Source organism: Alosa sapidissima, chromosome 14, assembly GCF_018492685.1.
Source record: "Alosa sapidissima isolate fAloSap1 chromosome 14, fAloSap1.pri, whole genome shotgun sequence".
NCBI lineage: Eukaryota > Metazoa > Chordata > Actinopteri > Clupeiformes > Clupeidae > Alosa > Alosa sapidissima.
The window spans coordinates 23,471,650-23,498,309 of record NC_055970.1 but is presented as its reverse complement, the minus strand read 5'-3'; the positions used below and the strand labels follow the sequence as shown (position 1 = coordinate 23,498,309).

The following is a 26,660-nucleotide window of genomic DNA, read 5'->3' as shown; positions in this document are numbered from 1 at the left end:
AATGAGTCAGTTTCACAATGCTATGTAAATTCACACTCGTGCAGTATGTTTCTCCTAATCTGTATAGAGTCTAGCAGTAGGATAACATCTGATTATCTGGCACAGGTATTTGAGCAGGTTAACACATTATTATGGCGAGCAGTATTTCCTGAAAAACTACTGACTGAGTGACTTACTTCACCTGAATAGCCTGGCCTTTCTCACGCTATTCTGAGTGGGAAAAGAAAACTTTATCTGCTTTGTCCTTCAACCACAGTATGGAATGAGTGCCCCATTGGTCTATGACTCCTACACCTGGAAATACAAAGCTAACAACACTATTCAAATGTGGCAATGAAAACAATTCATCTTAAACTGAAAAGAGACAGACCAGTATGACAATGGTGGTGCCAAAGGTTATGCATGTGTGCACTGCATGGATATACATAGAAGTTTTAAACTGATGAAGCCCAAGCCATCTTGTGCTCAGACAACATACATTCTGTCCTCCCAGCAGTCACTGCCATATATAAGCAGAATACAGATAAACAAACAGATAAACAGAGTTAAGGCCTATTCACACCAATAACAATAATGATAATTATAACCATAACGATAAAAGCGTTCACACTGAACAACGATAAACAAAGTCTCTCCTTGTGTTAATTAATGTGACAGTTAAAATTCGATGGGTTCTGATTGGCTATTAGCTTTTTATCGTTCTGAATATCACTCTGAAAGTGATCCCCAACGATATCGTTCTTCATGTTGTTATCGTTATAGTTTATGTGTGAACGTCGTCATTCATATTAACAAGAACGATATTTATTTATAGTTATCGTTATCGTTCTTGGTGTGAATAGGCCTTTATACAGGCATGAAAACTCAAAGTGCCTTTCAATATCATTGCATTCATAATTGGTACTATACATTTTATCTGCACATTACATTTACATTCTACTTATTTTTTCAAAAGCAGTCATTTTATTTCAAAAGCAGTCTCTTAAAATATCCCTCTTGGTCTGGTAAAACACATGGGCCACAGAATGGATATAATATGAGTCACAAAGTGAGTGTCATAGTTTATGTCTACCTGGACATTTATAAAAGCTAAAATACTCTCAACTATGACAAACCTACAGTTGTGTCCCTTAGACAGATTATTGTCTGAATAAAATAAATAATAAGTATACTTCCTGTTTATCAGTAATTGAACATGTCTACTGTATATACCGGTAGTTTAGTTACATTGATATTGACAAAGACAAAACACACATGAAAATGTCACACTAAACACTAAAACAAATACAAAAATGACGAAAACAGAAGTGCCCAGATGAACAAAAAAATGACTGCATATAGCAAAATAACATTCAGGCAGCAAATCGCATGCCTTTGAGAATGATTCTTAAGTAGTGTTCACTGGCAGCGCTGTGCCTTGTATACAGTAGATACACTCCACTGTGAAGTCCACATTGGCCATGTTTGCTTTTCTTCAATCGGAGGTGGACACCTCAGGACCGCGGCCAGTGGTGCTGACTAGTCCGGCCCAGTGAGTATAGCCATCCCCCTACCCCACAACCCCACTACTCTTGTCACTCGCATCGTATGGGCCCGAGGTTGAGTTTGTCGCTGAGTTTCTGAATGAGCAGAGACAGCTCCTCTGTGGCCTGGGACTTGTCCTCGAGCAGCTCATAACGCAAGCTGGAGATGTCCTGTTTGATCTCCTTCAGCTCGCCTGGAGGTTAAATACAAAACAGAAAAAACACTCTCACTCTCCAGACGTGTGCTTTACTCTACTATAGGCTGCTCCAGTGCCCAGGTTAAGGCAGAGAATGTCAATTGCCTTATAGCTTGCTGTATATTACTATATGTACACCATATGCATAGGCTTCTTTAAACACCACATGACAGATACCTGATTTAAACTGTAGGGCAAAACTGTTCTGCATGCAGTCTTTGTCTAAAAACCACAAGAGCCACACATACATAACACAACATGCAATTTAAGATCTTTAGCTTTAGCATTTGCAGCATCAATCCTTGACAAAAAAGCATGATCACTTGTGGCTTTGAAACAGCAGAATTTTAACTCACCTTCGTTGACCTCGTCATTCTCCTTGTCCACTTGTGCTTTCAAAACGTAGCGTTTAATAAGCCTTTTCATGATTTGCTATGTAGACAAGTACAACATGACAGGTAGTAAGAAGAATGCTAACACACCAAAGAACAACACCTGTTCATGGCATTTGAAATATTGGGGAGGTTGCTAGATCCTACCTGATAGCGCGTGGGCTGGTTGAGAATGCTGTTGAAACTCTGTGACTCTGTGATGCGGATGTTGGATTGGGTAAAGAGGTTTAACTGCAAACACACCAGTAAGTAAGCTATAGTTTATTCTTGCTATGTGATTTTATAGATGTGCAAACTACACGGACAACCAAAGATTAACCAAAGACAAAAGGCGGGCACACACACACACACATTAATCATCAGCAGAAAAATGATAGCACATTATAGTACATGCTCAGGCAATCCAGGAGCCTAGCAATTCTCATTCCTCTCTCTTTTCTATTCAATTAGTCCCTGTGAATAAGGCGGTTAGGTGAAAACGTATTAATGGCAGGACAGAATGAAGCCTGGACAGGAGATGTATCATGGTAATGCTACATGCGTGAGGACATCTGAATGAACTTCTTTAGAGAGATGAATTCTCCCCCTCACACAGCTAACCACATCTGTTGAACCCACCATCACAAAGGGTTACTGTTCAGCACGATGAGAATATAAATGATATCGGCTTTGCCCTCAGGCACAAATAAGGGCTGCTCCTTTTTTTCGTTGTTGTTTTTTTTTTCTTTAGCACTCAAAACTGATTCCATTGTTTTCCTGGGGACAAACCTCAATGAGTTTCTAACACAGGGGATACGGGATACAACCGGTTTCATTTATTGTAGCAATAGATTATCATGCAGGACTAGGGCTCAGCTCCAAACGATGTCAGGCCTTGAGGGATGGAGCAGGGACCGGCAGCTAAACACATCTAAAAGACGCATTACCTGTGAATGGAAAAAAGTAATGGCACATTCACCCCAGGACAGTCACATACCACAGATCCACAAGGGACAACAACAACAACACAAACAAACAAACAAGCAAACAAACAACAAAAACAAAACAAATACTGAAATCATCTCTCAGGTGGGGTTTGCTGTGGTCCCACCCTGTAGCAAAAACATATGCAACAGACAACAAAACAACAGACAGAAAACAGACGATCACAGTTTTCAGGGTGAGGGCCAATTGTGTCTTACTGGGGGCAGTAACATCACACACCCCACCCACACATACAGTACTCATGAAAAACTCCACATGCGTACCCTGGACTTGGAGCTGTCCATGCCCAGCTCCACGTCTTTTTTCAGGCTCCTCCTCCGGCAGCGCAGGAGGCCGACGATGCGCCTGACGCACTGGAAGAAGGACTTGGGGCTGGGCACTATGCTGAACGGCGGCGGCAGCGTCTTCCCATTGTCAAAGTATGACAGCCACAGCTTGGAGCGCGCAAACTTCCACTCCACGTCTGCGTCATCCTAATGGCCAATCAAAGCAAATATTCAGCGGGGCAGACTCTGGCTTTGGAGGCCAAGACCCTGACCCACCGTTTACAAAAATGGCTGTCATCTAGCCAGACATTGTTTTGGCAAAAACAGATGGCTATAACAACAAACATCCAATGTCACTACTGGTTTCTATGTGATCTGACTATAAGGCTGAGGATTAGCTTTATTAAGATTAGATAAAATATACTTTATTGCCACACAACAATGTTACGCAAGGCTAATCTTTTATAAATGTCTACTTTTCCAAGGACATTAAGGACAGCTGCATAAACAGATATCGAATTGATTGAATGTTTCTAAGTAAGTTTTTGTTTGTGTCATTTCATTTCCAGAAGGGTATACAATAAAGCAAGGCTCCTGGCTTACCCAGGTAACTTTGGGAATTACTGCTGATCTCAAAACAATATGTCAATTCAGAAGCAATACATGCAGTAAAGCATTCCCTTGGCGATCACTCACAAATTTACTGTGGTAAGCTAGCAACCTCGCTTCATATGCCCCTAAGGTAGAATTCAATACTGCACAATACTGCCAGTGCCTTTAATTTAGGATTTAGGATTAGCTTTATTAAGATTAGATCAAATATACTTTATTGCCACACAACAATGTTACGCAAGGCTAATCTTTTATAAATATCTACTTTTCCAAGGACATTAAGGACAGCTGCATAAACAGATATCGAATTGATTGAATGTTTCTAAGTAAGTTTTTGTTTGTGTCATTTCATTTCCAGAAGGGTATACAATAAAGCAAGGCTCCTGGCTTACCCAGGTAACTTTGGGAATTACTGCTGATCTCAAAACAATATGTCAATTCAGAAGCAATACATGCAGTAAAGCATTCCCTTGGCGATCACTCACAAATTTACCGTGGTAAGCTAGCAACCTCGCTTCATATGCCCCTAAGGTAGAATTCAATACTGCACAATACTGCCAGTGCCTTTAAATAAAAGCAACTGTTAAATGGCAGAATATGATGTAATGTAAAGGATTTTCTTCTGACCTCTATCTCCTGGTAGGAGCTGTTGATCATGGCGATGAGCATATTGAGTAACACCACCACCATGGTGACGTTGTAAATCCCATATAGCACATAGCCGATGTTCTCAATAAACTTGTGGTCGTATTTCAGCACCACGGAGGACACTTCTGACAGGCCAAAAATAGACCAGAACAGGGTCTTAAAACTCTCCTCCACCCTGGGGATGAGAGAGTGAGAAATGGAGAGAAAGAGTGAGAGAGACAGAGAGACAGAGGGAGAGAGAAATGATCACCCGTGAGAGGTCTCTGATGAATGATAGGCCGACAGAAGTCAACCCATGTTGAAGAGGCCACGGCACCCTGACATGATGGCAGCCTCCCACAGGCTGCTATTAATCAGATCTCACATAAATATATGAGGAAGCACTTCAACCAGCAGATTAGACTTACAGCAGACTGGGGGACTTGGTTCATATCCTTGAGTCTGATGGCTAGCTGCTTTTGTTTTCTTCCTATTTTTTCTGTCTTAGTTCCCCTTTCCCATTGAGTCTCTCTGTTTGTTCTGAAATGCCAGTTCTAGTGATGGAATTCCAGGACATGTGGTGATTGAAACAACAGTGTTGTGGCACTTCCTATGTTTCCCCTGACTTCTTGCAAGACAGGTAACATGGAAAAAAACACAGAGTTTGCCACACTGTGAAATTACTTACAAGTCTGCTCAAGACTTGTTCACATCACTGTCTTCTCCCGGCTCCTCCTTGACTGAGGCCAGTGCAGTGCTTCCTGGAGCATTACATTCTCTGTGTGACTGGCAGCACCATAAATAGGGGCGGTCTCTCCTTCTTTCTCATCGAAAATGGCTCTTTATGAGGAAGACCTTTGTTGTCGATGGAGCAGTTTCATTTTCAAAGACAGAGGGATGCTGTATGTACAAAGTGTATCTATTCTGCCAGTTTGCATAAAATGAAGAGATATGTATTTCCCATTTTAGAAGGGCTGTACCATTATATGTAGCTTATTTTGCTGGATGTATAGTGTACAGTGCAATTCCCTCATATACGCAATATGTGTGCGCTGAACTCACACAAAGGCAGTCATTTATCAGCCAAAGATATTTGGGCTCAAATGTTATTCAGTATGAGGACAGACTGAACAGGTTCATCAAAACAGTAGCCTGGCATGGATTGGTCACTCACGTGGTGAAGGCGGGGTTTACTTTGGCGCCCAGGTAGTAGGAGTAGAGGATGAACATGCCAATCATGAATGCCAGGAAGACCATGATGAAGAGGACCATGAACTTAAAGATGTCCTTGACAGTGCGTCCCAGCGAGATCTGGAGTGGACCGAAGCTCTCGTTGGCCGGGAGGATGTAGGCAATGCGAGAGAAGCTCAGCACCACGGCGATGGCGTAGAGGCCCTCATAGATGAGCTGAGGGTCGGAGGGAAGCCATTTGTCCCTGGCTATACAGACAAAAAAAAACACTGTAAATGGGCTGTGTCTAAAGAATGTGAAGGAATATCCGTTTGACACATTTGAAAGTTTTTGCATTTGTGTATATAACCAAACTCTGAGGACTGAGGCCTGTGAAGCACTTTTGCAGTAGCTTGACATGTTCTGACATAATCTTATTTTCCACATCGGAAAACTTTAATGTGACGGTGCTACACAGCATTATTATTAGGCATAAGCCTATTATTCTCAAAATCTGATGTGATAAATGTCAACAAAAACCTGCACCGCATAAATTATTTTCAGTGCTAAGCTACAAGGAAAAACATATAGGCTCCAAACACTTAATTTTTGATTGATCCAGTTATTGACTGTTGTATCATTGGAACAAAACAACATTACAGGACATCACATGAACAGTATGTCTGCTTGAAAGGAATAATGTATGAATTTTGCTTGTAGCAAATATACTTCATAGGAATTGAGCTGTTTTAAAATGTGGAGAAACATTCTGCATTCAAATATGATTTAAAGAGAAATGGACTTGAAGGTAGATTGGTGAGCATATAATTTTTCATGACACTGGGTGTTCGATTCTATCCTGAATCCACTATCTCCATATTTTTTTCGCCAACTACAATCAATACACTGCAAGGGCTTCTCTCTCTCTCTCTCTCTCTCTCTCTCACAACGTCAAAACACACACACACACACATATCTGACTTTCTCCAACTTTTGCACATCTCCATTATTAATCTTATTATTTTTGATTTCTCCTCCATCTACCCATGTCCTTGATTGCCTAGCCTTCTGCCCCCCCCCCTACCCCCCACCCCCATCCCCAACACACACACTTACATCATCACTGTCATCACTTCACATACATACAGCACACTGCTTGCTACAGTAAGCCTCCTCTACATACTTGCTGCACACTGCCCCCCCCCCCCTACATACACAGCACATTGTCTTCAGGATCTTCTCCAACACACATCCTCTACATACTTACAGCACACTGCCCCCACCTACACACTAAACACACACACACACAGTCACTGCTCCACTCCCCTCCCGCCCACACACACATCTTCACTGTCATCACTCACATACATCATACATACAGTACTCTGCTTGCAATAGTAAGTCCCTGCCCCCCCCCCCCCCCCTACATACACAGCACATTATTTCATCAGGAAGCTTCTCCAACACACATCCCCAACATACTTACAGCACACTGCCCCCCCCCAATACACAGCACATTGTCTCATGAGGAAGCTTCCCCAACACACATATTGCACACTGCCCTCTCCCCACATACACAGCACACTATCCCATCTCCCCTGTCATCCCCCCAACACACACACCAAGACCCCTGGCAGTTGGGTTAGCCCCTTGAGCCGTGGATCTGCCCAAGGTTTCTTCCTTGGTAAGGGAGTTTTTCCTTGCCCCTGTTGCTCTTGGGTGCTCCTTGTTGGTGCCCCCCACCCAATCCCAATCCTCCCCCACCTTTTTTATGCAGCCCTTGCCACTTAATCTACTAAACCCCTCTTCTACTGCACTTTTTACCCCCCCCCCCCCCCCCCCCCCCCCCATTAATGCACAAATAGGCTGACACCAGACATAATTTCACTGCATTTCTTACTTCTAGTAACTATATGCATGTGACAATAAACTTCCTTGTATCCTTGTATCCTTGTATCCTCTCTCTCTCTCTCTCTCTGACTTACCATAAGTGAAATATTTGATGTCCGGCGGGAGAGTGACCATGGAAAGGTCAGGGGCGTGGATGTTTTCATCAACATACTTCTGTGCCTTCATGGCCTGGAGGAAGGCGAAGAAACGCGCGGTGAACGCTGCAATGAAAATGGAAAGCATCCCGAAGTCCAGCACGTTCCACAGCTGAAGGATGTACTCCCTGGGGCCCTCTGTCCAGAGCTCTTTACACTCCGACCACATCATCCCTACGAGGGGTAAGAGAGAAACACACACACACACGAACGCACACACATACACACACAGAGACACACTCATACACACAAACACGCACACACGCACACACGCACACACACAGAGACACACTCATACACACAAACACGCACACACCCATACACACACACACACACACTCATACACACACACACAGACACGCTCATACACATGCAGACACACATACACACACCAGTGTCTCAGTGCGACACTCAGAAAAAAAGGTGAACTGCTAAAAGGACAGAGCCTCCCCCTCCCCCTATTAAAACATGACTCCGGGGAATAACAGTCCAGACAGATCAATGCCAACGTTCCGTTCAAGTGTAATGTTTATACTGTAGTACATTCACACCTCTCTCATGGTTCCTGTATGTGTGTGAACTGAAATCATGAGACATCCTCTATGCTCTGACAATAATGTTCTTTGGCTTAGTTCTTAGCCTGTAAATGCTTAAAAAGTCCGCACACTTCTCAAATATTTCATTTTTTGTTTTATTTTGTCATGCTAGTTGAACGTTTGAACCTTTCAATCTTCTTCAGGTTCCAGGTGTCTTTACTGACAGTGTTTAGTCCTGCAGCTGGGATGTGCACAATGACCTCCCTAAACATAGTTCTTATAGCTTGAATATGTATTTGTGTTGTGATCACTGACTGTGACTGGTGTTGGTAGAAAGCTTTTGCAAATATATTTGTTTGCAGTGATTGGGTGCAGGCTGTTATTAGCTGGCAAATAATTACCCAACTTCCCCCAAATAATTGGCTGTATGCTGTTATTATTTCGCAAACAATAGCCCCCCTTCTCAGAGTTAGTATTGGTCAATACAATCTATGTCATAGAGACTTGAGATCATTCGCTTTACTGACTAACGTTATTAGGAAATTACCCTCGAGCAATGTCAGACAGCATCAAGGAGCCATCTCGGTGAAGTCGGACAGCATTGTTTTTGTCTTGGCAACATGGGGTTCTTTACTGGGAATCTTACAATCATTGACTTTCATCTTCTTTTTTTGCATGCTCATCAAAACATTTACTCTTCACTTTAATCTCAGGTTGTGCTGGTAGTTGAGTAAGGAAGTTAGTCAGTGAGCAGGGAAATTAATTACAGCTACCTGTTTTGTTGCCAAAATACTACTTGTTCAGAGACATGCCAGGGTGTTCAAATAAAATAAAAACTCACTTTGATAGTTGTATTGACACATAATTAAAATGTTCCACTTGGAATGTGCTTTTTCCCACTGAAATAAGCCCTTATGTCCTGGCCGCAACACTAAAAGGATTGTTGGATCCGTTAGCCTTTTTACATTAGATTAGAGTGATGTAATGTATGGACTGGGGCTTAGTCCTGCCCTAAGACCTTTACATTCTCTCTGGCAGTCTGTGCAGTGATGCATCACTGCTGATGGCTATGCTACAGCCACATGCTATTTAAGAAGAATCTGTAGGTTCATTTTTTACAATTGTGACAACATTGTGTAATAATTACTTTTTGCTTTTGTTGTACATTTTAATTGATTTGTAGTTGTTAGTGATCTTTATAAATTACGTAACCCTAACAACTAAAAGAAGCAGATTTATCATTAAATTAATGTCTTAAAATAGAAGTTCAGGAAGAGTGTGACGGAATTGGTTACGCCTCTAGCATCAAACTCTGTCAGGGATCTTATTTCCAGCAACCTGCAAGCTCGGGCATCACTTCCCCTTACACCTCCTTTCCTCCTTGGTTAGACACTGGGGTGTATGGGGTGTAATGTTGCACGGTCCCTACGTAGCACTTCAAGGTCATCTCCCGGCACCCTCCCGTTTTGTTATTTCTCCCAGAAAACTCCTGTAATTTGCATTGCCATCAAACTTCATTTTAAAATCATTGATCCATTCATTTTTTCTGTTAGTCTGACATCTCCCAGGTTGCCAGATTGTGTATGAAATACACCCTACACATACACGATCAATTACTTTCAATTTCAACTGTTTTGTCATAGGCTAAAACCTGGCAACCCAAAACCCAAATAAGGAAGCGGGTGCCAACGAGTCTTGCATGCGGGCTAGTTGAATAGCCTACTCCAGAACTAGCTGTTAAAAATCTCCTGTTTTTGGAAAGCTAAATGTTGACAGGTATGTTCATGATCCTATATAGAGACTTGCCAAACACTCTTTGTGTGTAGAATTGTGCTTTGGGTTGCACTCTGTGCATAGAAAATGTAAAAAATAAAAAAAATAGAAAAATAGAAAAAACTTACTTACTTTCTGCTCACTTCTGTTCTGGTGAATTTGGAGTGTGAACTCGTGAAACTATATAAGACAGGTCTGAGAATTGTGGGCAGTACAGGCTGTATCAGCTATGTGTTCGGTCTGTGGCGAAGTGGGGTTCAATTTGAATGTATGCTCCTAAATGAAATCCAAATGAGTAATTCAGCCTAATTGATTTGGGCCCAAGGCATTTCTCTGCCTCACTCTTGACACTGCTGATGAGCACTACAATAGTGTTAATGAGTGCTGAATAATGGACGATAGCAAATCAGCAGAAACCTCACCTGCCACCCACACCATGATGAGAATTTCGGTAGAAGTGAAACGTGTGGTCTTGACCCGATAGATCTGCAGCGGGTGGTCGGTGACAGTCACGTTAGGCAGCGTGGTGATGCCGTCGAAGCGGTCGGAGGCGTTGAACACCAGCAGGCCCAGGAAGAAGATGAAGGAAGCGGCATGTGCCACAAACTTCATGAAGGGACTGCGGAGAACCTTCCCCAGCTAGAGGGAGATGAGGGAGAGGCACAAACAATAACAATAACAGGTTTTAATGAGTTTGAAGGGACTACGGAGCACCTTTCCTAGCTAGCGGGATGGAGAGAGAGGAGGAGAGTAGGGTAAAAACAAAACAATAACAGCTTTTAATGAGAATGTTTGATTTCAGAGTGTAGGGACAGCAGAGGCCCGCTGCAGGTTAATGACGTTTGTAGTGGGAATGAGAGAGACTTATTCGTTAGTAGAGGAACTTAGTTAGGAAGAGTGAGGACACAGTAGCCTATAGTACACACACACACACACACAGACACACACACTGTCTGCAGGGACACAGTGAGGACACAGTAGCCTACAGTACACACACACACACACACACACACACACACACACACACACACACACACACACACACACTGTCTGCAGGGACACAGTGAGGACACAGTAGCACAGTACACACACACACACACACACACACACACACACGCACGCACGCACACACACGCACACACACACACACACACTGTCTGCAGGGACACAGTGAGGACACAGTAGCCTACAGTACACACACACACACACACACACACACACTGTCTGCAGAGGCAAGACATCAGAAACAGTGTGTGCATTTGTGTAGGCTACTGTGCTGTATATGTATGTAGACAGTACTGTATATGTATGTGTGGACACTATGTGCAGGTGCACACACTTAATGTACACTACTCTTTGTATGTATATACAGTATGTCTGTATGAAGTCAAATAACACTTTGGCATGTAAACATCTGCTATGTGTAGAGGAAATTGCCTGGGGAAGCATATGATGGTGCTGTCAGCATGTCTGCACAATTAAATGGTATCTGCCTAAGAGCTCCTGCAGTGTTGACAGCCTGGGTTACAGCAGACAATACTGAATTATGCCCCTAATATTCAGCCTTACGACAATAAGCTGATCTGAATGGTTTTACAACGGCCTTATCAGAGTCCGGAGAATGTGTGTCACATTGTCATTTGGAACATTTCACTGGAAAAAGTTCATTTCTAGCCCCACTGTTGTCCTGCACAAACTCAGAATGTTGTGCATCCTTTTCATTACAAAATGTATTGAGGGAGGGGGTATCTGGTGGATATACATTTGTGGCCACATTGTGCTTAGGTCACCTTCAGAGTATCAAACAAGACTTTTTTCTGCACATTAAATGTTCTTTTAACTCTGTGCTTCAGGATCAGTTGATTCATTCATTTCAACTCAGTCAGTGCTTCACGATCAGATGATTCATTCATTTCAAAAGCTCTACTGCATTATTTTTCCTTTCTGCTCATGTATATAAGTTCAGCATGTATGACTGTGTTTGTTCCATAGACAATTCAAGACTGTTAGTTTGTTACATAAAAACATCTGTGATGCCTCACTGGCTTATTCAGTGAAAGTGGGGAAAGCCATCGACTTAGGCTTTGATTGCATTTTTATGCTCACCTCAAAAACATAACATGTAAGACTACTTTAAAAGACTGGAGAAAAAATAAAAATAAAGAAAGGCCAATATAAACTCACAAACAACAAATTGTTCGGTGTCATTTAAGGTTGTTGTACTCATTCATTGACTGATTAATGAATCTGCAATCATAGCTCTATCCATCTTAAGTGGTCTTCTCAAATTGTTTTGCATTTAAGGAACAATTGCCAGCTCAAAAGCATCACATGGTGAAACAAAGAGTCACTAAATCAGTGTTTTCTCATCCTTTGTGTATTTTAATTAGCTCTGCATATGTGATCTTGTGTGCATATGTGATGTGTGTATCTTCATTTTAGTGCTGTAATGCAGTGTGTGTGTAGAATAATATTTCTCCTGCAGTTTTCCACTCTTCTGATATTTCAGACCTGCTCTGCAATTTTGCCTTTTTAATTAATCTTTTCCTTCTTCTAGATAATTCAACATGCATTATATATATATATATATATATATATATATATATATAATGCATGTTGAACTCTATACATGCATATATACTATATATATACTATATATACTATATATATACCTCTTCTGCTCTGTGTAAATTCTTAATTAGTTTCCAATATCAGGTACACAGCATGATGTATCAGAACTGTTGAACTGATCAGAACCAAATAAGTTCCATTACATGTACAAATCTCCCAAAATATCAGACATAATTGCACACACTTTAGGACAAAGGAAAGTTTAACCCCTCGTTTCTCCAATTTAGTGCAATAGCCTACTGCTAGTCAGAACACTTAGATGACACTATGTTCATAACCTGTAACTTAGCATACTATGACACGGCAACAATTCCACTAAAATACCAGATGTTATTTATTACTTCGGTGACAATAAAATCAAACATTGTTGAGCTCTCCGGAATAAATCAATTTTCCAAACGGATCTGATGACTAACGTTAGGCTACTGTTAACCAGCATGCTTGGTTGTTCTATTACAGCTGTTTTTCACAGCAAAAAAAGCTAAACGTGTGGAGCCTCAGGATTTGCTTAAAGTGACACTGTAGACAGTGAGGGTCATTCAAATAATTGAAATATTTAGGCTAATTTACTTGCATTTGGCGAGGCGAGTGGGTGCCTATTTTAAACCCTGTAGCATGTGACGCTATAAACACTGTCGTCGTGCTTCCGCCACTCCTTACGCCCTCCTACCAGTTCATTTTCCGAATGCAAATGAAAAACTGGTTTTGGGGGAGAGTAGTTAGTAGAATTCATTTAGATGTGCACTGTTCATATAACTAAGTTCCTGTAAGTACTTCTTGGTCCGAAAGGGACTTATGTTTCTTTATCATACAGAAAAATGTCTGGCTCAATCGCTCTCTGATAAAACAGCAATAGCTTGCTCTAGGAACAGGTCTTTGAGCCAAGTGCCCCTGAACCTCTACCTTCAGAGTGCCAAACACCATAGGCACTTCAAGGGATAGCTTATTAACTCGCTGCTGATGCCGGCCAAAGCAGTAACCTGACTACGAATAGCCCCGGGCACGGGCACAGGCGCAGGCACAGGGCATCACGCCAACTCAGATCAATACTGCGAATGCCTGGCTTCTCCAAGGTACTTAAGTGTTAAAGTGGAGATGCGCAGGTGAACGTAGCATCACTCTGATGTGCAGGTGAACGGAGCATCAATCAGATGAGCAAGTATTGGCTTTTGGGTCGTGGTGGTACTGGTAGACGGATATATTCCATTTTGAAAAGGTTAGTAGGCCTAAATATGCATTTTATCTAAAGTTTTTTAGCATTACAAGAGGGATGGTGTATGCCAAGATAGTGAAATGAGATGGAGAGAGAGAGGGAGAGAAGGAGAGAGAGAGGGATATAGAAATAGATAGAGAGAGAATGAGAGTGAGTGTCATGACAAACTGATATCACCACATAAGCTAACACTGAGTACACGTGGAACTGAGTGGACCCTTAAACAGTGAGGAAACTCCCTCGGCTGGCAAGGATTCAGACAGCTCAATTAGTACAGGAGTGCACGCGCCATGTTTCTCTAATCCGATGCATTACTGCTCACACAAATAGACCAAACACATGCACAATCTCTCTCTCTCACACACACACACACACACACACACACACACACACACACACAGGTATCCTCCTCACCCACTCCTTCTTTGCCGTGCTGTGTTTATTGATGCACACCTTGCCTCCCCCTCCCCCAAAACCCTCACAGGCATTTTAACACAGGCACTCCTAGTGCAAGTGGCGGCTGTGATCTGTTTTAATGGGGAAAGCTTTCAACCTTTTACACATTATGCTTACAGCAGCTGAATGTTTATTTGGCCCATAAATTTGTTTTGCGCAGCTGTGTACACATCCCACACTTCACAGCTGCATTCATCCTCGTTTCATTCATCTGGCGCTTCCGCTGTTCTTTTCTCAGACGTGGAGCCTCAGCTCACGCCGCAGATGCACACGTGCCTGCAATACTAACCACACCAACCACTCGGGATTACGCACCAAAAACAGGCCAGGAAAACAAGCCTCTCGGGACTAATGAACCAATCAGAAGTGAAACGGCCGAGCCACTCGGGGTTACGGACCAATGGAAAGCGATGCAGACAAACACAAAAGTGAACGGACCAATGAGAGGCAATGCGGTTGGGTTGCTCGGGATTTAAAGGACCAATAAGAAACGCGAGGCGGCCGGCCTTACCTTGCTGCAGGGGGCGAACCAGTAGCCGACGGCGAGCAGCGGGAGGCCCAGCGCCACCACCAGCACCACCAGGCACTTGACGACGATGGTCTGCTCGCGCAGGCCCGACAGGTTCTCGTACCAAATTGTCAGCAGCTGCTGCTGGCAGTTAGGATGGGCCACAAACTGCAGGAGACAGAGAGACAGACACAGGGGGTGAGGAAAGAAATGCAATAAGCACAGACAGCCATCCTGTTGTCCTCATTAATCCACTACTGTAGGCTGGGGTGGGAGATAGTGTGCAGACAAGGACACTTGAGTCGTAAGATGGTGTGGAGTGTGTGTGTGTGTGTGTGTGTGTGTGTGTGTGTGTGTGTGTGTGTGTGTGTGCGCGCGCGCGTGAGTGCGCATGTGGTGTGGTAGTGATGAAATAAAAATAAACAGCCGTGCTGTTGTCCCTGTTAATCCGTACCTATAGGTGGTGGTGGTATGTGGCGGCTCGTCGGCTGATTTGCATGTTAAGTTGATGTGGAGAGTGAGAATGAGAAGGAGCCGAGAGTAATCATATTAAATGCGGTGATCAGATCAGGGGCGAATGCATTAGGCTGGCCAGGTGAGCGGGCATACGCTGGCTAAACTAATGGAATCGTTCCATTATGCCGCCACAGGGCCCTTCCTGTTGGAGTGAAGGGACCGTGAGAATTAACGGAGAGTAATGGGCTCAGCTTATTCACAGGACTTGGATGAGGAAAACAAGGTGCACTGCAATAAGGGGGGATGCTCTCCCTGAGTAAAATGACATTGGCTTTGGCTACTGGATACTACAAGGCTTTTTACTGTTTATTCAGCTCGAACATTAAAAAACAAGCAAACCATCTCAACAACGACAAATTGTTGAGAGTATGAGAAGGCACTGAGAAGGTAAATGAGAGATGGACCAAAAGAACACAGTAGCCTGTCATGAGACAACTGAATTGAATTCAACATGTGCTCAGATGGACCATGAGGGACATGAGGTATCTGTGTCAGTGGCCAGTCGGAAAAAAGGCTCAAGGGGCCCCAGTGCTCCTGTTTGAAGTAGGCTAATTAGCAGCAGGCCTTGGGGACCAAAAGGTGTTAATTTCATGGCTGTCCTACATAGGTTGCTACGTCTCACGGATGACAAGCGGGGACCGGCAATGCGAACAGGGACGTCTAATTATCCATACAACGCAGAGGCCTTGAATTATGAGTCTGATAGAGACAGACATTATTACCAGTTACAGGAAAGGGAATAGACGTGCTTAGCATATATGTTTGAAGGTTGTGGCATCCTGACAAAACTGAGGAATGACCTGAAAATATTTTAAGGAAGTGCTAAATCCTTTCACATGGCAGACATGACAGGACATGACAAGACATTAGACAACAGCAGTTTACAGAAGCCTTAAGAAGTGCATACACCATCTCTAGAACTCTTGGGTGACACTGGTCCCATGTTAACGGCAGGTCCAAAGCTCTGTGGAGATCAGTACTCCAGGGACAAAATAGATCCAGTGCTGTCCAGACGTCACACTGGGAAAATGAACGTTATTATCCCTGGTGTTTTGTGTTATTTATAAACACTTTCATGAGATGACTGGACGCCCCAGAGCGTAATCCACTAAAGCCTTCCTGTGCGGATGATCATCACACATCATAGGCACACACAGGCAGAAGACGTGTCCACTGCCTCAGGAACGTTTGCTGGGGACACACCAGGGTTATTGTCTCTCTCTCTCTCCCTCTCTCTCTATCTCTCTGTGTCTATCTCTCTCTATATATCCCTCTCTCTCCTCTCCCCCTCGCCATCATTGTGGGTATGTGTGTGTGTGTGTCTGTGTGTGTTCATGTGCATGTGTGTATTTATGAGTGTGTGTTTGTGCAAATCTAACCTCCCCCGGGCCGGCTCTATCTTTCCATCTACTGAGAGACATCCATTAGAGTTACTTTTCGCCACATCACACTGACAGCTCCCCAAAGTGCTTAACAATAGCACCGCATCAGAAAATCACACAAGCCAATTTCACCACACTGAGAAGTCCCACACGTAGAGGCTGCATGCATCCCAATTGCAAGTCCATTCTGTAGAACTTTAATGGGGAACTGCTTTTTTTTCACAAAGCACACTGAAATCCCACAGGGGCGAAAGCAGGTTGATGTGTGATCTGGGCTACATTTAGATGAAATAGCTATGAGCTAGCTTCGTCAATTCTGAGTTAGGCTCCTGAGTTCCCTTTAAAGATTCATACAGCTGCTGTAGAAAATGAGAAAATTATTCTTTAATTCATTCACAAAATTATTTTTTTTTATTACACACCTTTTGCCTAAACGTAGCCCTCATGGAAATGAGACTCAGGTGTGCTTGACTGTGCTTTAAGACCACCACTAGATTGTTCTTTTTTTGTAAGCACATCCATCTGCGGAGACGTGATATACTCATTTTGGATGCAGTCCCCATGATGACTGAGCATCCCCCCTGTGTGTATGTGTGTGTGTGTGTGTGTGTGTGTGTGTGTGTGTGTGTGTGTGTGTGTGTGTGTGTGTGTGTGTGTGTGTTTGTGTGTGTGTGTGTGTGTGTGTGTGCAGAGCACGTTTGAAAATAAATGCAGTAGCAGATTAGGGTGGGGGTGGGATACTTAATGCTGGTGTGTGCGTGCGTGTGTGCGTGTGTGTGTGTGTGCGTGCGTGTTTGCCTCTGTGTGTTTGTGTGTGTGTGTGTGTGTGTGTGTGTGTGTGTGTGCGCATGTGTGTGTGTGGGTGCGTGCGTTTCTGTGTGTGTGTGTGTGTGTGCGTGTGTGTGTGTGCGTGCGTTTCTGTGCGTGCGTGTGTCTGTGTGTGCGTGTGAGTGTGTGTGTCCAGGGCTCATAGTTTCACTCCATGTGCTACTCGTTAGAGTATGAAGGGTGGCTGCAGGAGCCAGCCCCACTGCTGATGAAGCAGAAAGCCTCAGAGGCTCCGCCACACAGCCAGCACCCCCGCAGCACACACACAAAGGGCTCGCACTGCAGCCACGGGCTACCAGAGGGCTCCATCAATACACCACACACAGGGACTTCATATATAATGGCTGGTTACGGGGGTGTGGGTGGCGAGAGTGCCCTACTCACTCAGGTCCTGTGTGGACTCTGCAGGTACATTTGCTGGGACTGTAAAATATCTGTAGATGCAATTTATCATGGTTAAAAAATATTTCTACAAAAACTTGCCGTACATAGGAGGTATATATCATTGTATATAGTGTGTGTGTGTGTGTGTGTGTGTGTGTTTCCCAGGAATCAAATATCAGATATGTGTAGCACCTTGCAAAACCATCTGATTGAAATTAATTTAGTTTCAAGCACTGAGTTGTATGCACTTCACTTCCACATCAAAAACTGTTCAGGATATGTGGAGTTGGTGCACCTGAATACTGGCCTAGCAGGTGCATCAGTGTGGCAGTGTGTTTCTGCCTGAATCAATTAGCATAATGTTCCCACTCACTTCCTGGATCATGTCTTTCATGTCACACAACAACCCCCCGTCCTCACAACTACAGTAGAGTCAGGCCACGGAGGGACACAGGAAATCCATTTTTAAATTGCACTTTACGACAAGTGCTTTACATCAGCATATGTCAGGTCATTTTAACCTTTTATCATCTGCATTTTTGCTGTTAGCTTGATTAACATTGTGTTGCCTAATAACCTTGGGTTGCCTGAATCTGTGTGAGTGAGTGAGTGAATGAGTGAGGGACTGACTGAGCAGAAATCACTCTGCCTGAATGAGTAGAGAGGGGTGAGGAAACTACTGTTGGACACACTGTACACATGCCTGACTACATAACATGGACAATGGGTCTTGTTTCTTTTGAAGGTGCTGTCCATGATTGCAACCTGGTTCATCTTTCAAGTTCAGTGAAGTGCTTCTCACAATTCTGTAGCTGTTCTTTCTGTGTGCATGCTCAGGGAGATTCCTATGTCTGTCTGTGCGCAGTGCTCTGTAAATGGGCAGCAGACAAAGTGTCTTGGACAGAGCCAAACACATGTCCTGTCCATCAACAGCTTGCTTCAACAGCACAGCAGAGAGGCATCTAAGATCTGTAATTGGATGGTGAGCTAAAATCTTTTGCCAGAATCACAGACCATACAGTACCGTCAGGCACGCAGTAATGGTCTGTGTTGTCCAGAACACATGTAGCAAATTGCAACGAATCACTCAAACACACACTCTCCAATCACTTAACAAATAGCTCGGTGTTCCCCAGTATTGAGAGAGCAACTTAAATCTTCTCAGAAATATCATCAGAAATATCATCTCGGGAGTTTAATCTTTTCTACCGAGGCGCGAGGCGGAGCGTGAGAGGGTTTCTCAGCACCGACAGCAAGCGGCCGGCCACTCGGGAGCACTTGCCTTCTTGACCTCGTACTTGATGGCCAGCTTCACGCGGCTGAGGAGCGTGCGGTGCTTCTGCCCCTCCTCCAGCTCGGCGCTGATGTCGCCGTTCAGGATGGCCTCCACTTCCTCCGTGTCTCGGCACAGGTCCAGGACGCCCACTACAAAGTCCTTGCACTGCATGGACAGCTTCCGATAGTCATTCTGCAGGGGAGAGAAACACATCAACAATACACAATTGATTACAACCTCTGGAAAAAAGACCGATTAAAATGACAAAGAAGCACAGGGTTAGGCTGATGACTGCTATTGTATGAACAATGAAACTCATTTTCTTGCTACTAGTTTAACTAAAAAGGAGACTCAGCCTGACGTATGAGCAGCTCCATGGCCCACGTTCGACTGCGGCCTTTGAAGATAAAACTCACAGACAGTTCTGTGGAAATCCACTAAACCCCATTTATGTTGGGAAATGCACGTTGGTCTGTATGTTTACCAAAATTAATTAAAAACTCCACGAGTCAGCGCCTGAGCTTTGAAGATGCTGCACTGCAGTAATTTCCACCTTATAAACAGCCAACTTAAAAAATGGCCAAGCGCCGTCACAGTCGAAGAGAAGCGTAATTACTCTTCCAGACAGATAGCGCTATCAATGCAACGTATGTAAATAAGGGCACATTCACTAACTTCAGCAATTAAGAAGGACACCTTCTCCATGCAGGTATATGGCTCACTATGGCATTGCCTAACTGAACTGAATTAAGTAAATGGTTAACAAATAGTTTTAAGACAGTACATTTAATGTTTATAGTTTAAGCCTTTGGCACACACTTTTTTTTTAAGTATATTTTTTTGGCCTTTAATGATAGTGACAGTGGAGAGTGACAGGAAGCGAATGGGAGAGAGAGCAGGGGTGGGATCTGGAAAGGACCACGGGGCGGGAATCGAACCCGGGTCGCCGGCGTACAATGCAGGTGCCCCAGCCAGTTGCGCCACAGCTGGGGCCATTTTGGCACACACTTTTGTCCAATAGGGACTTGTTGAGAAAAATCAGGGACTGGCATGAAGCAACAGAATGGACAAAAAGAAGTGAAAGAAAAGTGAGCCTCAAGACTGTTTAAATCAGCATTATCTAACAGTGCAGTAGATTAAACCGTTCTCCCCTGTGCAACCTTATATGCTGCTGAGTCTGTACCAAACCTCTCAGCTCCCACAGAAGGTCACAACACCCATTAGACGCTGAGACAGAGGAGTTCAGGCGTTTAGTCAGCGACAATTCATCAGAGATCTGGCGAGGAAAAATATGACCACGCCACCTCATGCAATACAGCCTTCACGTGAACATGAAGATCGCTCTCTTAGATTTTTCCAGGACTCAGTTTTGTGGTCTGTGAAACGCTACTGGGTAGAACCATTAAGCATGTCTATTTCAATTATGTCATTGGCCAACAGAGGGAAAATATTATTTGGCAACAGCTGATAACCTTCATTGACTTTGAAAAGATTAAGACAGATGAAATAGACCACGGTGTCTGGGGTATTTTTTTTTACAGATATAAACATTTAGCAGAAATAGCCAACTGGCATAACCAAAGCAGAGCACAGGTCCAGCGACACAACAGTGATTTACGACACCATTACACTGTGAGGACCTCTGCATCTCCAGTTAGCCATAAATCTAGAGTCATGCTCTGACAGTGCTTATTGAAATGCATTTCGTTTTTCACAACAATGGTTCCACTGGACTTAAACAATGAGAAACACACTAGAAGGACAAGAGCAGGTGCAGATAATCCTCAGAAGTAACAACAACAACAACAACAACAACAACAACGACAACACAAAAAACAATAGCAGTGACAGTGACAAGTCAAAATGCCCATTTACTGTATATGTGAGATAATATCTTTAAATGTTCATCTTGGTGGCCCTAAATTAAGCAGTGACAACCGTATGATTCCCCACATGGCAGAGATTCTTAAAGACACGGCAACATTGACCTTGGAGTGAAAAGATAATTAACAAGTATTGCGCATAAGAGGCACATTCTAGTCAACATGAATGAATTTATGGAGGTAGGCATATTTACCAGGGAGAAGCAATTGTGCTGCGTAGTCTCTTTTTTATGGCTCTTTTTATCCTGGTGGCAGCAACGGCACACAGACACACATGTAAACACACATATAGGGTAGATTCCACATGAGATAAAAACAGAGTTTAAATCAAGAACAGAAAAGAAAAAAATAAATAAACCGCTAAGCCACTCTCAGATATAAGCAACCATCAAAGATGCCTGATACTTCAGGGAATGCATATGATATTCAGTCATGCTGTGCACAAAAATAACTCAAAAGTAATCCATGAGCAAAATAATGTAATATATCGAAACAAATGAATGTGTGGTGATCAAAATAAGCAGAAAAAATTACATAAGGCCAGCCATAGTCAAAGTAGCAGCAGCAGCAGCTTATAAAATGTCGCTAGCACTTCATATTACAGTGCCATAGTTACGATGCAATGACATGTTTATGTACAGCATCACTCGCTGAGTACCAGTGTGTTACAGTAAATAGATCTTCACACAAATACCAAAGAGTTACAGGAAACTGATCTAATTACATATGAGAGTTTGGTTCCAATGCTATATCCTCCATTTTAATGCATTTTCATTTTTTTTTTTTTTCATTTTCCAGGTAATTTCAGTGGAACAGTAATTGTGTTATTGTTATTTGATTTATCTTCACTCAATCAAAACAACACAACTGCAATTACTGATATTACCTGAAGTACACAATTAAATAACAAGATTTATTAATGTTTTCAAAAATGGAGATATGACCTTTTGGAAACAAATTCTTCATATTCCTAACCCAAACCTAAGGACCCTTCAGGATTACAAAGTACCAATGTGCTGTTGCTCATGACCTGCTCATCACCCAATCAACATACAGCGATATGTATGGTTTAATTACACTATGACCATGGCACTGTCATGAGAAGTGACCTCAGTGTCCTACCTTAAACTCCTTCTCGATGTTGGCTAGCTTGGACAGTTCGTTGCTGAGCTCGAGCGCGGTGAGCACGGGGTCCTCGCTGGAGAGCGAGAGGTACGCGGGGCTGGCCAGTCCGCGGTAGGCGTTGATGCGCGAGCGCGAGTGGCTAAACGCGTCCTTGCGCTGCTTCTCCATGCAGTCGTTGCACTTGCAGAAGTAGTCGTGCGGGCGCTCGATGCGCGCGCCCTTCAGCAGCAGCATGTGCACCACCTCGTACTTGGTGCAGTGCGCCGCCAGGATGATGGGCGTGATATCCGGCGAGAAGCGCGTGCCGTCCTCGTCGTACGAGTAGAAGTCGTCGTCCAGCAGCTCGCACGGGCTCTGTGTCAGCCGCTCGCCGCTCAAGAACGACGGGTGAGCCAAGATGGCCTCCACAATGCGCACGTAGCCCTTGCTGATGGCCAGCAGCAGGGCGTCGCCAATGCGTGCCAGGTTGTCCCTCCGCAGGAGAAGCTCCGTGACCTCCAGGTGCTCGTTACCCACGGCGAGTTGCAGGCCGTTCTGGCCCATGTAGTCCACGCAGTTGACGTTGAGCGTCTCTGACTCCTCGAGCATCTTGCGCACCACAGGGATGTTGCCGTACTCGGCGGCGTCCAGGAAGCGCTCCTCCTCCGAGGTCAGGCTCGTGCCGCGGGCGTTGAACATGAAGGCCGGCCCGCGTATAGCCTGCCGTCGGCCCTTATCCCGCTGCATGGTCATCCTCTGGTGGCTGAGGCTGTCCACCGTCTTCCTGTCGAAGGGAAGACAGGACAGAGAGAGAGGACAGAGGAGGATGAGAAGACAGAAGACAGAAAGGGGACAATAGAGGAACAGAAAGAAAGAGGGAGAGAGGGTGAGAGAAAGAGAGAGAGAGAGAGAGAGAGAGAGAGAGAGAGAGAGAGAGATTTACAGCCAGAACAACAACACTTGTAATGTTTGCTAAAGCTGCCTTGAGTCTTCTGATTCCTCAGAGTGCCAGCAACTTCCTGTTGGCTCGGCTGCGTCTCCTTTGGCTCAGCAGTCTGCTCTTGACACGTGTCCAACCGGTGGTGAAGCGGCAGCGCCGAGGCGCGCCTCTACTCGGCAGCAGCTGTCCCAGTCACCATGTCGCCGCGGGAGATGCCCCGAGAGGAGAGGGCAGAGCGGGACGAGTGAGACGGCACCCCGTCGGAGGCGAGAGCTCCACCGCTCTCTAAGAGCGTTTTAATGAAACGCAACAGATGCCCAGGCCAGGCCACAGGTGGCTACCTCACGACCACGCTCCCACACGCAGGCACACCGGCATAATTAATGGACCTACATGACTGCTTTCTATAAGCATGTAAAACATAACTATTGAGCCACTCTAAAATTAAATGAAAGGGTATTTAGAAAATGCACATTGCCATGGTACAAGGTACACTGATCAACTACAGTATATCAGTTACACTGAAAAAATATAAACCATTGGATTTACTTAATTTGAATATACACATAAATGACATGTCTATAATTAATGCAGCATTTCAATTTCAGTTTACAAAATTAATATATGCCGTGATGACCGAATTTGAACAATTTGAGCTAATTCGATTGAAATTGTTTAAATTCAGTTTACATGAAATATACTGTACACACCATTTTGACAGCATTGTGTTATACAGGTTGAGGTATGTACAGAGAATAGGCATGTAGATGCTACAATTCATATTACAGCATCAATGTTGAGAAGATAAATAGCAACATTTTTAGATGAAACAATGAATCATTTTGAATAAGTTGTGCCACAATATTCAGAAGCATTCATTGCAGTTAGATACATGTAATATGAATCTACTGATATTTTGCATGCTTAATACACAACGCACACATTGTGGTAACAAAGCATGGCTCATCTCGCTCTATAGTGTTTTATGCCCCCAATGTCGTCTCTAATCCTAACCTTAATCAATGGCTAACCCTAGTGCCTTCCAGGCAGCGCTGCCTTGAAGACAACGTTGGGGGCATAAAACACCAAGAAACGCTAATCTCTAAGCATAACATAAGATACAACCCAAGCTCCAAAACTCTACTGGTCTTTTTCTATAACTAACATAAAAAAAAAACCTATGTGAAAACTTTTGCCAACATGGATCTCATGGGCTTATGGGAACAAGGGCATTCATTTGCCTTCCTGGTTCCGAAATGACATAGATGCTTCACATTCATCTAATATGGTTCTGTAAATTCATTGTTGTGGAAAAATATATTAGCTCAACCTAATTACATCCTAACATTTTTTTTACAGTGTATATACACTTTGCTTACGTGATTCAATTAGATAAATGGAACGCTCAATTGAAATTACTATTTAAACATAATAATGTTGTGTGTCATTCAGAACTAGACTGGTTTATGTAATTGTAATATAAATGTAATGTGGTTTGATAAATTAGACAGCCCTGACGTTCCCTTTTTACAGTGTGCACACTGCTAAAAATGTATCCACTTTATTTGGAACCTTCATTTCACAGATGGGTGGAAGAGACGTGCCACTGCATTCTGAATCATCTGTAATGGTCTCAAAACACAAGCAGGTAGGCCAGCTAACAATGCATTGCAATAGTTTGGAAAAAACAATGGCCTTCACAAGAAGTTGTGTACCATACGGTATTATGTAAGGTCCGATCTTATAAGTATTGTTTATGATAAACCAATATGACTTTGTGACTAAAACTACATGCTACATTAATTTAATACAAAGCTGAATTAAAAGCATATACGCATGCCTCAAGACCACTTCAGTCACGTGGGAGAGACTTGTCTGTAGGCCATATTATGGGAAGATATAAGCTAAGCCCGACTGTTTCTTTTATAGGCCTTGGCACCATTATCAGCCATTGGAAACAGCAACCAGTCCATGTGGTGTATCACCAGGCCAAGAGCAATAATGATTCTATTAACTCTACCTGATCTCAGTAAACGCCGATAAACAACATTCGAAGGTCTCCATGAGACATCAAGGCTCAATGGCTTTTTCTAAACGTAATACAAGGAACATATAGACCCTTTCAAGAGAGTTCAGCATCATAGTTGGCCCCACAAGACTTCCTTTTTAACATTCCATATGTTATCTTAATGCAGAGAAAGTAGATTGGGACCCAAATAGAACGTTCAAGCATTGTTTTTGTTTTTATTGTTGAAAGGGTCTATATATTGGGAATGTGTTGCAATGTGAGGGGCAACTGAATTGATTTACCGCCACAGGCACCAAACCACAGAGGGGGAGGATCCTTGAGAGTTGCTCTTGAGAACAGAAAATTAATTTCACCGGGACAGACTGAGAAGTCTCGAAGGCTTACGACCCAAATGAATTCACAGGGAGCCAAAGCCGTGGAAGGGATTTTTTCCCTCTCAGATGGAGACTGGATGTGCTTCTACAGCGAGAGAGTCACCAGATCAATTTGGACGTGTCTTTCCATTCCGTTGCAACAGCAATGACTGCTTTGCCACAATTACACGCATGACCCTGCCCAGGAATGAATTCTACGGAACACACTTCAAATAGACGGACAAACTGTTTAGGATTATTTTCAGGATAGATTTCTTCTTTAGGTTCTTTGTTCAGTAGATATTGTGGATAAAGAATTATATAACTCCCTGTTCAGGATTTAATCTGATATTTCATCAAATTTAACCAACACGATGATACAATAGCATGATGTACTTGTACAACATCAAACATAAAACAGGTGAGAAGGTCACTGTAGCAAAGGGGAAGAGCATTCACCCCATCCGCCTCCATTCACCCCATACCGTACACACATGCATGCATACATAATATATACATGAATACATACCTACCTACATACATACATACATACACTACAAACATGCATGATCCATAAATTGCATTGTAAAGTAACCTGACATCATCCGTCATTCCTGAGAGCATACCAAGACAATAGAAGTCCTTACGGATGGAGAATAATCGTCTAGATCAGTCTGCCAGCCGGTGCCTTTTAACTAATTAATTTACTAATGGCAAAACCTCTTTAATGACCAGACCATAAATGTTCTAAGGTTTTATGAATTATGAATACTACTTTTAATTACTTTTTTTCGTTCCATCAGCAGGCATGTACTGTGATGGAATGCATTTCAAGATCTGACACCAAAAGCATATCGCTCAGCACATACAGTAACCTATATGAACAGCAATGGGACACAACTTTGTTGGAAAAGGGCACTGTAAATGGCATGCTGTAAATAGATCTTTTGTATTGAGAAGTGGTTTTAGGAGATACGCTCTTGAAATTTGCACTGCAGGTCAGTCTGGAAAGGACGCCATTGACACCCATTT

At 43.4% G+C, this 26,660-nt stretch overlaps 1 protein-coding gene across 3 annotated transcripts in view; it reads right to left on the bottom strand.

The window, feature by feature from the left end:
- Window positions 1–773: 773 nt before the first annotated feature.
- Window positions 774–26,660, bottom strand: part of trpc3 (transient receptor potential cation channel, subfamily C, member 3) — a 34,047-nt gene continuing 8,160 nt past the window's right edge. The window contains exons 1-13 of one of the 3 annotated variants that reach the window (XM_042061168.1): window positions 25,267–25,339; window positions 22,325–23,090; window positions 21,397–21,447; window positions 19,326–19,511; window positions 14,937–15,101; window positions 10,548–10,764; window positions 7,757–7,990; window positions 5,776–6,040; window positions 4,602–4,797; window positions 3,360–3,569; window positions 2,260–2,343; window positions 2,077–2,152; window positions 774–1,717 (exon numbers count right to left, since the gene is read on the bottom strand). In XM_042061168.1, the coding sequence (XP_041917102.1) occupies window positions 1,575–1,717; window positions 2,077–2,152; window positions 2,260–2,343; window positions 3,360–3,569; window positions 4,602–4,797; window positions 5,776–6,040; window positions 7,757–7,990; window positions 10,548–10,764; window positions 14,937–15,101; window positions 19,326–19,511; window positions 21,397–21,447; window positions 22,325–23,090; window positions 25,267–25,310 (2,637 nt within the window). In that variant the 5' untranslated portion in view covers window positions 25,311–25,339 and the 3' untranslated portion in view covers window positions 774–1,574. Of the gene's footprint in view, window positions 1,718–2,076; window positions 2,153–2,259; window positions 2,344–3,359; window positions 3,570–4,601; window positions 4,798–5,775; window positions 6,041–7,756; window positions 7,991–10,547; window positions 10,765–14,936; window positions 15,102–19,325; window positions 19,512–21,396; window positions 21,448–22,324; window positions 23,091–25,266; window positions 25,340–26,660 lie in introns of those variants that run through there. The other 2 variants (XM_042061166.1, XM_042061167.1) reach the window with 2 other exon arrangements.